General features: G+C 37.3%; 1 protein-coding gene across 1 annotated transcript in view; it reads right to left on the reverse strand.

Moving 5' to 3' along the window:
* Positions 1 to 2,873: 2,873 nt before the first annotated feature.
* LOC121917264 (CD166 antigen-like) overlaps positions 2,874 to 15,682 on the reverse strand; it is a 188,373-nt gene continuing 175,564 nt past the window's right edge. Inside the window, exons 16-17 of the mRNA XM_042443047.1 lie at positions 7,998 to 8,114; positions 2,874 to 4,345 (exon numbers count right to left, since the gene is read on the reverse strand). Coding sequence (XP_042298981.1) covers positions 8,027 to 8,114 — 88 coding nt within the window. The 3' untranslated portion in view covers positions 2,874 to 4,345; positions 7,998 to 8,026. The remainder of the gene's footprint in view (positions 4,346 to 7,997; positions 8,115 to 15,682) is intronic.

Below are 15,682 nucleotides of genomic sequence, written 5' to 3' on the forward strand. Positions count from 1 at the left end.
CAAAAGGGCCCAAGCTCGACTCAGGCTTGCATCCTTCCGAGGTCGCTAAAATGAGTACCCAGACTGTTGGGCAGTTCCATTCATTTGAGTTTACATCTTTGTTTTGGCTACTCTAGACAACAAACAAATAGAAGACTTTATTAAAATGTTTGGACTGTGGGGCAATACACCTTCAAGTCCCAGGTATCCATTTGGGGAAAAATATCAGCTCCCCCCACGAAACCACAAGGTTGCGAGTTCAAGACCAGCAAAAGGGCCCAAGCTCGACTCAGGCTTGCATCCTTCCGAGGTCGCTAAAATGAGTACCCATTTTTTTAAACAAATGCAATGCTCTTGGAGGCTTCCCGGAGTGGCAGCTTCCCTTTAGTGAGTGTTTTCCACCTGAAAAGAATCAGGAAAAATGTGGGAGCAGTGCTGCAAAAAGGAACTGAGGCCACATGAGGTTCACATTCCATACTTTCTGCACCCATACTTTCTGTATTGCCCAAGCTCGACTCAGGCTTGCATCCTTCCGAGGTCGCTAAAATGAGTACCCAGACTGTTGGGGGCAAATGAGCTTACTTGCTAATTAGCTTACTTGCTGTTCACCGCTATGATCTTTGGAATAGCAGTATATAAATAAAACAAATTATTAAAATTAAATTATATATAATAGCATAATCAAGGTGTGCTTTTTGGATTTTATTTTTTGGAGGGGAGAGCAGATATTTTCAAGCCGTGGAAGGTGGAATCTGAGCATCCAGAATCTGTGGGTCCTAAGGGTTCTTAAACTGGGAGAATCAGGATGTAATAGCTACTTTTTAGGAGTCATACTAAAAGCTTGTTCCAATTAAAATTTGATAATCTCCTTTAACCATTAAGAACCTGGTGAAGATCCAATGTTGTCTATAGGTTATACAGGGCTCCCCCGGGTTACGAATTTAATTCGTTCCGCCGCCGCTTTCGTAACCCGAAAGACTTTTGCAAGCCGAAAACCCATAGGCGCTAATGGGGAAAAGCCGCGATTTGGTGCGAAAAAGCGCCGAAAAGCACCAAAAAAAATTTCGTAACCCGAAATAACCTTCGTAACCCGGAACAGTTTTTTTTAATGGATTTTTTTCGTAACCTGGAAATTTCGTAACGCGGCGCATTCGTATCCCGGGGTACCAGTGTACTGTCACTGAAGAACTCGGGTTCCTTGTCACATATTCACAAGCCACAGAATAATCAATGGCCTGAACTGGCCCTGGCTAACATTCTTGATTATAGTGAGATTTATCTGAAGTCAGCAGAGCAAAAAGCTTCTGCAGTGCAGTAATGCTGCTTCTGAGTTTGTGTGTAAATCCTAAATCCAACTGCTAGTTCCCCACTAGAACAGACCCACGGAATCAATAGGATTTACATTAAGTATTAATTTACCATTCAATAATTTTTGTAATTGAGATGACCAATTGGATTTAAGTCTCAAATTGCACATTAGATATTATTTTGAAGAATAATTTAGTGAAAACATTTTGTTCGGGTATGAATGGAAAATAAAACTGAACCTTATGTGAGAAACCAACTTGTTTGATACAAAGTCTGATCACCTTCTCAGGAAGCCTGGTGGATGGATGCTAAAGATTCAGATGGATGTACTCTAAACATTAATACAACTAAATCCACTGAACCTAGTAAAACTAGTGAGCAGACATGATTACGCTTACATGTACTTATATGAAAGCAAGGATGATGGAAATCAATGGAACTTAATTAAAGTTAATTAAATTTAGTAGTGAGTTCAAGTTCTTAATATGTGGAGGGAATTCTATTATTTATTTATTTATCATCATCACTATCACCACTACCATTTGAGATTGTTATGCTAATATCTTTCTGTGGCATCTTGAACACTATTTTTTCTCCTCTATGGAAGCCCAGCATCCTCTCATTATGAATTTTACATTTCCTTTCTTTAATGGGAAAGAACATTGGTCTCTCTCTGATAGAATAATCAGAGAACTGCATGAAAGTATGCCTTTCCACAGTAGCCAACCAATTGACTGAAGTAAAAATGTAAAAATGTTTGCATGCATGATGGAGATATACCATATATATATATTATATGTATATATACACATATATTCCCTTTAAACTGAAATGTCAGACAAGAATGTGAAAACATACTTCACTTTATTGTCTTTCAGGCATGAATGGCAACAATTAATTTGTACTGTTGATTCCTGAAACATGTCCGATGTGAACTCTGAACAGTGAAGAAAACATCTCCAAGAATTACAAAGATGGTCAGTAAAACTTCACAATGTAGGAGATTTATTCCTTTCCCATGATGACATTGGATGCAGAAGTTAAGCACTTTCATTTATGGCCTCCACTCTTGTTTCATTTCTGACTTGTTGGCTAATGTCTTCTTTGTTTTTAAAACAGACCAGAGTATTCATTTTCTTAATGGGAACACTTTTGTATACTTGCATTTCATTTAATTCAAAGACATGATGCTGTGTTCGCATCTTCCACCGCCCTCCAAGCCTTTCCTCATATCAATTGAATTGTCTCATATAAGCAATGATGCCTTCACACCAAAACAAATTATAATCTTTTTTTGTGTGTGTTCACATTTTATTTTGGAAAACAGGTGCTTAAAAATTTTAGATTTTTTTTAAAAAAAAATTCTAAAAAAAAGGGAAAAGGAGGAAAAAGAAAAAAAATCACAGTATTTACAAAGATATCATAAATGGCTTAGCCATGCAAAACAAAAGACTTTGGTTTTATCCCCCCTTTAACTTTGGTTTAAACATAGACCAAGATGATTATTTTGTTCCCTTGCCAAATAAAGCCTTAACCCATGTGGAGAGGACTTTTAACAGGGTTGTTCTGCCATATTTTATACAGTATTGAATTTATAGGACATGTCATTTATTTAATCCATGCCAATACACTACAGGAAGCTTTTATTTAAGACATCAGTCACTACTGCCCAGACATTTAACATTTTACAAATTTACAACAGTGTTTTTTCTCCCCTGGCAAAATACATTTCCTAACTTCCATCTCCATTTGCCTTCTACTTAACCTTCTCCTCAGGATCTTCCTGTTTTCCTGGCTCGTAAATCTGTAAACAGAAACCTGATGCTTATTCTAATAACATCTTCCTGCCGTTATCAAAATTATCTATTACATTCTCTCTGATGCTAATCTTCTGCTAAAAGAGAAAACATTGCTAAATACTGCTGTCTATTTGCCCTGATCTATCCAAACGTTTCTTTTTATGCTAACCTTCTAAAAAATTCTCAAGCATAAAACAGGTTTATAAAGTTACAATCTTGAATGTAACTAAAGATACATAAGATTTTATTTCATTGATACACTTTCATGTACTTTTTGATAAATTATGTACCAGTTAAAAACACTAAAATTATCTCAAGGTGCAATATTTGTAGTGTAGTTAACAAAAACGCACACACACAAAAATATATATTCTATTTTGTGGAAAAATGCAGCTTGATATGATCACTTTAAAAAAAAATACACAAACTTCCAATTCTGATTTTTTTGAAAGTAAAAAGAAAGATAATTTTTAAGGCAGTGGATAACAAAAATATTTCAGAACTAATTTTTAATTCCAGTCATTCACGCTATATATCATGGAATTGTAAGAACAATTAGTTTTCCAGAATGCTATCAATAAAAAGATTTTCCTGTCTAAAAAAGACTTATTAGTAGACATCTGCATACATAACAACATGAATCTCGCTTAATACCTGATTCTACTTCTGGCAATTATATACAGGTCCTTTATAGGTGATCAGGTTTACCATTATTTATGTACTACTTAGTTTGCCCCTTCCTTTTAACAGATGCATTCCTCCCCCTTTTAGTGGTGCTTGAAAAACATTGTCCAATAAGGCAATCTTATAAATTAAATACTTGCTGTGCAAAGTAGGAGCTTTACTGATAGCAATCAGAAATAGAAATGTATCTCTGGAAAGGGTACAGAAAAAAAAATGGAAATTAAAACATTACACTATACATCAGATTACCAGCGACTCCCAGAACAAAGCCTTACAGTGTATAAAAATAGCTACGTAAAAAATTTACATAAAGGCAAACCAAAAGAAATCTTCAGTGCAGACATTTACAAAAAAAATATATATTCAAAACGGAACACAAACTTGTGACCTATCATCATGGCTGCTGCCAAAATTAGTTTTGCTGATATTTTTGTAAGCTTGAGATAACTGTAAATTCGGTTGAAAACTTGATAGAATGGTCTGCGTAAATACTTGAACCATGAATAGCCGTCAGGTCTTCATATATATCTTAAATACAATCCATGTTCATGCTTCAGTTGGTCTACGTTTATTCTCTGAAAATAAGGAACTAAGGGTCAGTTGAGATAATCTACCATTATGATAAATACAGTAAGGTGGAAATGTTAGTTTTTCCATGGAAGATTTCATGTCAATAAGCAAAGAATATGGCTTTAGGAATTGTCATTTGTGAGTTACTGTAACAACCTAATTTGTGGTGGTATATTCTGAAGATTTTAATTAGGAGTTTGTTGCTGTAAAGAGGGAAATGGGGTAGGGAAGGCAAAATATACTGCCCTTAAAAGTGAAAATATGGTGAGTGAATCCTGTTTGAAAATATGACAGTGAAGAGAAATACACTGCAGATAATATTTTGTAAGGAACTGATGATAATATCTGCCAAAATCATTAAACCTTTTGTTCTCTCCACTGTCCTTTACATGGACTATAGTAGATCCTTGTCAAATAGCCTATGACAAATTTATGAGATGGCATGCCTTACTGGATAATACAATATTTGGTAAATGAAAGGCAGTAGAAAAGGAAGGAGACTAGATTACAGATGGATTGATTCAGTCAAGAAAGCCTCGGCACTGAGTTTGCAAGACTTGAACAGGGCAGTTGATCTTGATGATCTTTCATTCATAGGATCACCATGACTCAAAGGCAATTTGATGGCAAGCAGCAACGAATGAGAAGCTACAGCAATATAAGCCCACACCATATACCCTTCAAACGGAGCAAACAATGTACTGATAGTCTTTTTGGAAGGTTTTCTCTATCACACTGCAAAGCCTGTGTACCTAATATGTTTTAACCAAACTCTGGCTTGTCAGGTAAAAAAGATTTTTTGAGGGTTCTGGAGACATCAATAAAACTTCAAACTCTGCTCTGAAATGCTCTGCTTTTAGATGAATTAGAAGCTCTCTTTAGGCATTCATTTGAATTTGGGTTTTGCCCTTCAACATTCTCAAGTCCCTGGACATTTGTATATGTTAGACCTGTGTACAGTAAGTGTGAAGGCCTGAAGTAACCACATAAGGTAAAACTACCAAACTGCCATGAGTGGGAATCCAACCGACATTATCCTAGTTTTTACACATGAGAGTTTTGTAGGTACATTCAGTTCCAGTCCTTGCATGAAAGTCTATCTTGCATTCAAGGTGCTTGGAGATGTTGTGGGAGGGGACATGGCTACGTTCTCACCTCATGTTTTAGCCATATGCATGTTTGGGCAAACACTGCAGTCTTCATGGCCTCCAAGGGGGCATTCGAAATATAAGGTTAATTTGGTCTTCTCTCTCCTAATGGCTGACTTCTCAGTAATGCTGAAACAGCTATTGTCTTCTTTTGGAAATGATATTTTCATGTTTGAAATCTGATTTTAAAGTATTTGTATTTGGAACCCATTATTTATTTGTTTTTCTTAAATAGTTAATGTAGGGTTTTGAAAAATAAAGCAAAAGAACCCTCCTTTCTAGTGGCAAAAGAATCAACATGGCAGGATTAACCCAATGGAGATATTATTGCCCTAAAGCAGTATTCATTAGTTAATCTTTCCTGGCTAGACATTGGTAAAATTATCTTGGAAAAGGGTAATTCCAAAGAACAAATGTGAACTCCTCTACGCCAAAAAAAGAGGACAAACTGTAATCATTGCTCAAGATCCTACTGGAGTGTTATGTTCATGCAACACCTCCCCCTCCCCAATTTTGCTTCTGCATGATCACAGGAGCTTCACTATTTGTTGCTGCCACGCTCTGCTCAGCTGCCTCTTCCTCCTCTTACCCACAGGTAGCTTGACTGCTCTCCATCTTCCCTTCCCAAAGCTGACTCACTGGGAATGTGGGTGAAGTAGCTTCATAAGCAGAAATTTTGGAGCAAATAAGTCTGCTCTTGATGAAGCTGATTTCTTAACATTCTAGTATCCTACTTCATCTATATCATCCTACAAGGGAACTTGATTTCCTGATAATTTAGTCTCTGTGATATAAGGTAACACTTCCCAGTTTGGTTCCTAATGAAAAGCTTTACTTGATAAAAATGTAGATATCTGTCTCCAATACTGTCATATTCTCTGCATGCTTTTTAAACATCTTTACTGGATGAAGAAACTTGCAAACTCTGAAACCTAGCATGACATATAATGCACTGTCCTGATGGCTTAATAAAAGTACAGTGTGTTCGCGCCATACATAGGTGCACCATACATGGCTTCAAGCTTACGCTGAAGCTGCACAACAACTAAACAAATGATGGATGTGCCTGTGGCATGTGCACCACACCACAGCATGAGCACACATCCCATTGTTTACAATGGGGCGTGAGCATACGTAGACTTTTTCTTACATGGGGGGATCCAGAATGGATCTCCCCGTGTAAGGGAAGGGTCCACTGTATTATCAGAATATGGACTTTTAACTAGGCCCTCAGTACCCATGAAATTTCCATCTGTGGATTTAAGCATTTGCGGATGTCAAGCCTGCATTGTCTCCAGTGGCAGCGCATGCATGTGGCTGTGCTGCCATTAGGGATAACAGAACATCCATTGTCCCTAATGATGGCATGTCTGCATGCACATGCTGCCATTGGGGACATTGGGGACTGTGCCTAATGATGACACATTCACATGCATGCACTGCCATTGGGGACAACAGAACATGAGCACCTGCAGATTTTGGTATCTGTGGAGCAGGGTTCCAGAATGGTTCCCCTGAAGATACCGAGGGCTGACTGTAGTTTAATATCTTGGTCATTGGAAAGGGACAAATTTGCCTAATTGAACTGAATTTTATCAAGGCAGGATACCAGGCTGGGAAGGAACCAAATAGGAGGTATACTTAAGCTTCATAATAGCTTGTGCTATTGACAATGCTGAGGCACTAATGCCTTTAAAAATGCTAGTGAAGCTAGTCTTATGATGTGTAAAAATAAGGATTTTTCTATTAGTAATTGGGTCTCTCATAGCCATGCAGAAACTATTCCTCAAATACATTCTTCATATATAAAGAGAGAACCTACATCTAAGGGCAGAGTGTAATCCTCTGCCCACACATTTCCATGCCTGTTTCCCCATGCAAGTGTGCATATATGAGAGAGGGTTATCCAAGGAAACATCCTCTAGCTCTTTGTGCCCCATCCAAACTCAGAAGAGGTCAATGCCACTGCTCACCAGTAGGGAGGGGAGGGAGCAAGGCAGCATGTAAAATAAAGAAGAACTGACTCATCTTGACTTAGAGAGGCAAGGCATTGATAGTGTGTTCACAGATGGAGTGCACCTTCTGTCCCTTCCCCTACAAGTTACACTGACCATCTTTTTTCTTCCTCCCATGCTCCAGGAAGGAACAACAGCAGGCCCTCCTAGTGCTTAACAACAGCCCCCCCTCATGTATTTGCATGCATTCATGCACACTTGGACATTGTACAAAGTGTTACGAAATAGAACCTTGTACACACTTACATGCTCAGATGTTATTAATAGGATTTTGGCAGTACTATAGTATTCGTAAAGCATAGTTCTGTTTCCAGTCACAGAAAAACACAACATACAATTGAAAAAAATGCAGAATGCATTCTAAGTAATAAGCAGATAAAATGTGGTTAACTTCTTATTCAGAGAACACTCTTCAAAGCATTACAGAGACCAAAATCCATTTCAATTTTATTCTGAGGACAGAAAGGTTACATTAGACAGTTGTTTACACATACCTTGAATGATGACTGACTTGTTCTCCCTCTCAAGCTTCAGATTTGTGATTGTTTTCTTCTAACTTTTTATTTTCTTCTATATTCCCAAGGTCTTTATCTACGTGTTTTGAGGCTGACCTAAAATGGAAACAAAAATACAGTGATATCTCATTGTGCTCTTGGCTTCTGTTGTAAACAACCATTTGAAGCAATATAAAGCTTTTTTCCCTTTCACAAAAAAGAATTTTTGCAGTTCAGCTACTATCATATGAAAATGCCACTTTGACCAATGAGAGACCTTACTGCAGTGAACCCTACAATAATATCTATTCACATTCAGTGCAATTCAGTTTGACATATATCCTGCATTCATTTATACATTTACACATCATTGGGTTATGCCAGCTACAACGGTTTGTATTTCTTCACAAAAATTCATTAGCAAGATCTATGTACACTTGAAAGGGGTGTTAATGGTAACACCCAAAGTGCTATTAAGACACCTTCATTAATATGGCAGTTTCTTTTGTGCACAAAGGTAGCAGTTGCCTTTATGCACTCTTTTCTTGTTCTGATAGAGGAGATATTAACTATGAGTGGCAACTTTTAGAAACAGGGAAAAAAACCCCTAACGTTCAGTTCCCACCCTCCAGACAAAAGGAGGAGCACCCAAGACCCAAGATGCAAATGGTGCTTACTAATAGAGTCCAAAATCCTGCATGGGGAAATACAGTGTAGCATTCTGCCAATGAAATATTGTCTGTCTCCTCTCTCCCATCCTTCAGGACATATCTTCTTCCTTCAGACTCTCCCAACATAGCCATGAAGTGGCAGGAGAAAAGCAAGAAGCAGGTGGATATGTCACTATAATTGGATGTATAACAAAACAGGCATCTTCTAGAACTTCATGGGGATTTTCTTGACACCCTAAGGGATGATGATGTTGTATGTCAGCTATAGGGAGGTAGCTTGACTATCATATGGCAATGTCTGGGGGAAGGGCATAGGAGGAAGTTGAGACTCAAGGAGGTCATTGAACAAGGAAGGTGGTGAATCCCTTTCTCTGCAATAACCATAAACAAGGACATAAGCTGGTGTTATGTCAGTGTATGTCACTAACAGGATGCCAGCCACTGTTAAATTCCTGTCCACACTAGCACTTACTGGTAGTCTGCATGCATAAAACATATTTACTAGGGAGTAAGAAAAGTGAACTCAGCATGATATATTTCTGAGTAAATATGCACAGGATTCTGATAAGGAGTTCAGTACCACTACCATATTTCTGGGGCTTTAGTCAACTTCACCCTCTAATTCTACTCTCTCTGGTGATGGTCATTCTCCTGAAGATAAATCAGATGCTTCCAAAAAGGTAGATTTCATGCTGTTGTTTGGAGCTACTGTTGACATGACCATGCTCTTCCTGCTGGAGCCAGAAAAGGAACTGTCAGAGTCTCCTTTCAGGTGTCAATGTGCCTGACAGCCACAACAATCTATGTCTAGTAGTCCTCTTGATGCTGCTCAAGAATATTAAACCCGAATGCTTGTTTTTATAGAGGGATAAATTCATGAATTGAATGAAGGCATCAAGTAGCTTTTCATAATACCACAGTACAGTTTGCATTCTGTGGAGGGGAATCTTTTTCAGTCTTCTAAGGTTAAACCCTCATGTACTGCTGTGATAACATTACAAAAAGATTTAGGCTGCAATCCTATATATACTGACATGGAAGTATATCCTACTGAGCTCACTGGATCTTATTTCTGAGTAGACATAGACACGACTGTTTTGTTTTAAGGTATAAATTTGCAAATCCATGTAAGAAATATTAATGAAATCCTTACATTAAAGGAAGCTTAACAGATGCACACCTCTTCTGCTGAAAAAAAGAACTGTGATGGGTTTAATCTTTGGTCAGAATGGCTTGGGGATAATAGTACTCAGATGATGTTTAACTTTCCAAGAGCAGCGTACAGTGCAGAAAACTAGTGATGTAAAATATTTTACGCAAATGCAAAGGGTTTCCAGGGCTTACTGGGATTTTTTTTTTCTGGAAATGGAAACTGCTGTAAACATTTGACATGATTAAAAAAAACCTACCCAGGCATTTCAACTAGAATGCACCAGGCAAGAGCATAATGTTTCTCTTCTTGTTATAATTTTTGCTACAAAAAGAGGGCTTCCTTTGTTCACTTTTGAACCAATTAAATTTCCTGTCAGTGCCCATCTTCCTTCACCACAAAACTTCTGCTATTGGGCAGTTTCTGCTTTCTCATGGCATGATGAAATGGAAGTATCATAGTCTATTGGCATGTAAGGTACATTTTGTATGTTCCATGGTGCTCTTACTAGAACACAAGTGAAAAAACAAAAATTCAGCAGATGCAAAACCAACAGAAATAAATGCAATCTGAACTTGGGAGGGGGGAGGCTCATTTCAGAAGACTCCGACAAAAGACTTTGAGCAGCAATTCTGTTATCAAGTGTTTATTCTACAGCTTTCCCAGTTAAAGTCCCTTGTTAAAGTTCCCTTGCTAAAGTCTCCTCACCTTAGCTGGTACAGGTTCCTGATGTCCAGACATAATTTATAGACAAGCGAGGAGATTAGGACTTGCCTCTTGCTCCTGCTAGATTTTCATATTTGAAAATAATAACTTATTTAAAACAAACCATTAATGTAGTGACAGACCTTGCAAATGGAGCTCTGTTTAAATGCCTTAGATAAAGTACTTATGAGGGGGCATAGTATATTGGAAATGCTGTCTTCCATGGCTGTAGATATAAGACTGGTATTTTTTTTAAGTGACACTTCCTCATAACAGAAGCAGTATGTCCTACATTTGTAGGGATCCCTATTAGAACCCTGGCTCCCAGGTAGGTGTAACAGACGTAGCCTCCTTAATTGAAGAGAATTGCTCTAGATATGCACAGGCATTCTAGGCTACGGAAATCTCAAAATGCTATGTTTCCACATATTCTGGACAAGCTCACACAGATGACTACCATGTTCTTGTTGCAGACAAGAACTAAAATAAGTCACGTGCACAAGGTCCTGCAAGGCTACTGATAGATCAATTTGAATTTTCCTCCCTGGCAACTTCTCAATCTCCACAGAAATACTTATGTTCTTTGGGATTTTCTTTTGTTTCTGTCTATCTGGGAAAAAAATTAAGATTAAGATGCTCAGATGCTCACGTAGGCATTACTTTCCCCCTGAGCTATAGCTTACTTTGTTGAGTTATTAGGATCTTGGTGAGTGGCCGCTAAATGTTTATGCTCATTGTATTTTAAAGCAATGCCTATTTCACAGTTTCTTTACCACTTGGTTGTTTAAATACTGAATTGGAAACTTGAGTTGATGTATTTCTCTTTATCTAGCATGGAAGTTTAGTTTTACAAATATGCTCATCTGCTTCAAACGAAGCTCTGGAAAAGGAGCCTAGCTTTCCTTACATATAAATGCCTGATTCTCACATAGACAGTTCCTAAGTCATTAACATTAAAAACATTATTCAATATAACATGGATAATACTGAATACCTCTGAGCCTATCTTGAGGATTATAATGAAATAACAGGATTACAGAATCTTGCAGCTTGTTTTACCTTTCAGATTTGAAAGTGCACATACATGTATTTGTAACAGCTAATACACTGAGTCAAAACATTCCTAATATCCACCAAAACATCCTGCTGCCAAAACTACTGACTTAAGGAGAGCAGTAGGAAACTACGTTTTGGATGCTTATCTATGCTTCAGGATATCTTTTGCAGGGAACATGAGGCAGAGGGTGCAATTTTATTTATCTCTTCAGAGGCTGGCCATTATGCGGATGTAACATTGGGCTAGAAAATGGTTGGGCAAAGTGTAGCCCTGGGGTCCCAAGGCTCTTGGGTTCTTGACCCCTTCGACTTCCCAAACTGACCTTTTTCTGTACAAAAAAGAAGGAAGGGATAAAAAAGAAGCAGACAAATAAAAATAAATGAATTGCATGGAGTGAAAGATATCACCTACACTAAATTGTGTTTGAATAGAACAGTAGTTCTATCTAATAATTCAATCAAATCTTACTGAGTCCTTTCTTTAATTTTTTATTGTTAACATGTTTTTCTTTACAACCCATTTCTGGTTATCCATTAACTAACCTAATGAATTCTCTGGATTGAATTTATCTTACTATATCTTTCTTACTTAACGAAAATTCTCTCCAACCATTTCCGCTTGAATCTCAATCAACTTTTCTGGTTTGATTGAACACCAAGTCATTCTTCTGTTTTAGCTGCATTTTGGTATATTATCTTATTCAGTGGGAAATGAATGTCTATTTCATTTATTCCATTTATCTATTCCAGAAGCATTCTGTTTACTCCAAGGATTATTCTGACATTATTCCTTTCATGGATTTCAGCCCCTTTCCTTTTCCTGCTCACTCAGAACTGCATATTAAATTATGACAGGAACCTTGGATTGCATTTGTTGGAAAACATGGAGTCATCAGGCCTCTCCAATTATTATTATTTGTGCCTCGCCAAATAAGAATTCTACCTCTTCAATGAAATTTTCCTTCATCTCTTCATTTCTAGCATTTCAGAGAGTGAAACTGAAAATTGTTCACAGCTAGAATCCTTATATTTGCTGTGTTCACAGTACCTTAGTAACTTTGCCTGACCCCTTTTCTTTGGATGCTTAACTGAATGCTCAACTGAACTTTTAACTTTCATTTGGGGGATTCTTATTCTTATGAGAGAATGCCCTCATTTTGCCACTTTTGAGCTACAACCTCGTAGCTAAACCCTGGGAGCCACAGCATTCTGTACTTATAATGAGATATTATATTGGATAATGCCTGTTTTTCTTCAAGTTATGTATTTGTTAACTTTCAGATAACCATGCTTATAATGAGATGTTATATTGCATAATGCCTGTTTTTCTTTCCAGTCATATATTTGTTACTTTTTAGATATCTGTTTTATTATTACACTATGGTCTCCCTAATTAGTTATCATTATATTGAGATTTTTGTCTCTGGAAGTTGAACTGATTGTAATTGTCATTGCTTTGTCATCCCCAATAACAAGCATGAAAATGTTAATATCATACCAAAGTATATTTTAAAGGAACAGTTTGGGCCAAGATATTGTTGTGAGGTTTCACGTTTTAAAATAAATAAATAGAGAAATTGAGTTGCATGCAAGAAATTGGGGGAATGAAACAAAAGTAGATACAATAGAGGAGATATTTCTACGATATTGCTTGTTAAAAGCATAGTTCTGCAAACCGTAAATATGCACAGAGGAATGGGTCTACGATCCATTCTTCATATCAGCACATTTCCCATAAACTGTGCAAACATTCATGGTTTTTCTGAAGTTCTAAAACAAAAAAAGGGATAACTGTGATAGAAATCAATGGACAAAAGGAAGAATTTTAAATTTTCTGCCCAATATACAGGCTGGAAGAGTAGAATTGAGTTAAAACACTTCTCCCCATACATCTACTGAGTGGTGGCACCATGCTGTCTCAAGGAGATCATTACAGAGACACCGTGACTGACTGAAAAAGAACAAAGGGCAATATTGTGAAAAGTTAATTGCAGTAAGAAGCACTATGTCCAAGCCTTTTTATGGGACCCAAAAATGAATTCATATTGCTAACAGATAGTCTAATCTAAATGTATTACTAAGATTGAATGATCCAGAATAAAGCAATCTGTTAGGTAGAAAAATGTGTCACCTAACACAGATAAGCAGAACCCCAAGGAGATTAATGCATTGTGTCATGAAAGTTTGAGAAGTTAGTTCCTGGTGAGATTATAGTGCCACAGAACTTTTTATTTTTGTTTGTATGTTTACTATCTGTGACTGTAATCCCTTTAACTATTTCAGGTATCAATAAGTTCAAAGATAGATTACTTCTGTTTCATGTACTTCACTATGTAACCCTTCATTAAAGTATATGTAGGGTTCTTCTGGTTTTCTTGCTATACAAAAATTATATTTATAAAGCTTTTTCCCACCAATAACTGGTCTTGTGGTAGGAAAATATAACTAGACAAGATATGGCGTTGAACCTAGAGCCTTCTACACTTTGCAGGTGGCATGTCTGCAAGGGCTCTTTTGTTCATTTCATTGGGAGGAAAGTATTTTGGAAATGCTTCAGGAGATACCGCATGTTATTATTATGCCTGTAGTTGCTTCTTTTATTATTTCTTTTGTAATTGTTTATTTTGCCTGGGAAGGGGATTAGTAGCAGCAGTAGCAGTAACACCAGAAAATCTCTAGCTGATTGCTGCCAGATATCATCTATCATTTATAATTTCACAACTCCCAGAGTACCTGATGTAGCTCCCTCAAAGGGAACTCTTGGAAAAGAACATGACAATTGTTTGTGAGTAGCTGCGCAGAAGGTCTTCTCCGTTGCCTTTACCATAGCTATTCTCCCTATCAGCCAGAAGAAAACTTCTGTTGCAAAGGTAAGCATGCATCATTAGCACACTTAGCATATTTCCCCTCACTTATGGATTTCCTCAGCCTGCCAAATTGCCATGTGTTCAGGTTCCCAAGTTAAACGTTTGTTTATTTTCAGAGAAAGGTAGTTTCAGTTATTACTGTCCCAGAGCTACAGCTTGTGTAAACATCCAACATTAATAATAGCATCATCCATGCAAGTATTGCTTTTTCAGGGTGGTATCTTTCATTTAACATAACATTTCAGTGGCTAATGTTTTCATTTTTATCCTTCCAGAAGGCTGAAATGAGCTAATCCTTTTCTCTGTCCTATCCATTTGAAATGCTTAATATATTTCCTTGGAAGTATGGTCCAGTGCTTTGAATGGGCCGCTCTGAGAGCCATTAGGGCTGAAGGGCGGGGTATAAATAATGTAAGCCCTGGTGGTGCAGTGGTTAAATGCCTGTACTGCAGCCATTCACTCAAAACCACAAGGTTGCGAGTCCAAGACCAGCAAAAGGGCCCAAGCTCGACTCAGGCTTGCATCCTTCCGAGGTTGCTAAAATGAGTACCCAGACTGTTGGGGGCAAATTAGCTTACTTGCTAATTAGCTTACTTGCTGTTCACCGCTATGATCTTTGGAAAAGCGGTATATAAATAAAACAAATTATTAATTAATTTATTAAATAATAATAATTTCTTTTCTCAAGCAAATATGCTTATGAGGTCCACAGATAAACATTTTGGAATAGATGGCATGGTCGAACATCAAAAATAAGCTCAACTCAACAATTTCAACAAAAAAGAGAAAGAAAAACTTAATTTTTTTTTTTAAAAGTGGGTCAAGGAACAAGGTGATCCACATTACATGGGAACAATGTTGCAGCTAATCACATCTAAGGTCTGGTTAGAGTTTAGATAGGCAGTGGCTTGGGAACTCCTATTTGCATGAACTCCAGAGAAGAAAGACCAGATATAAAGGTAATAAAGAAATAAATAACTGCACTGGAAAACAAATGAGCATTATACTTGATGAACAAATATATGGCACATATAAGCTGAAGTTACCAGCTTCTCCAAATTAATTAGAACTGTGGCAGAGAGAGACTCTAATTGAGGTCATATTTCTCTGAGAAATCAGCAATTGGGTGCTAAGAATGCAAAATTAGAAGTTCTGAGAATTTTTTTCATAAAAATAGCTGCAGTTCCAGTTTTCAGCCATGCTGGAGGTTTCCTCTTCTTCTTCTTCTTCTTCTTC

The sequence above is a fragment of the Sceloporus undulatus genome, unplaced genomic scaffold (assembly GCF_019175285.1).
Source record: "Sceloporus undulatus isolate JIND9_A2432 ecotype Alabama unplaced genomic scaffold, SceUnd_v1.1 scaffold_13, whole genome shotgun sequence".
Lineage (NCBI taxonomy): Eukaryota > Metazoa > Chordata > Lepidosauria > Squamata > Phrynosomatidae > Sceloporus > Sceloporus undulatus.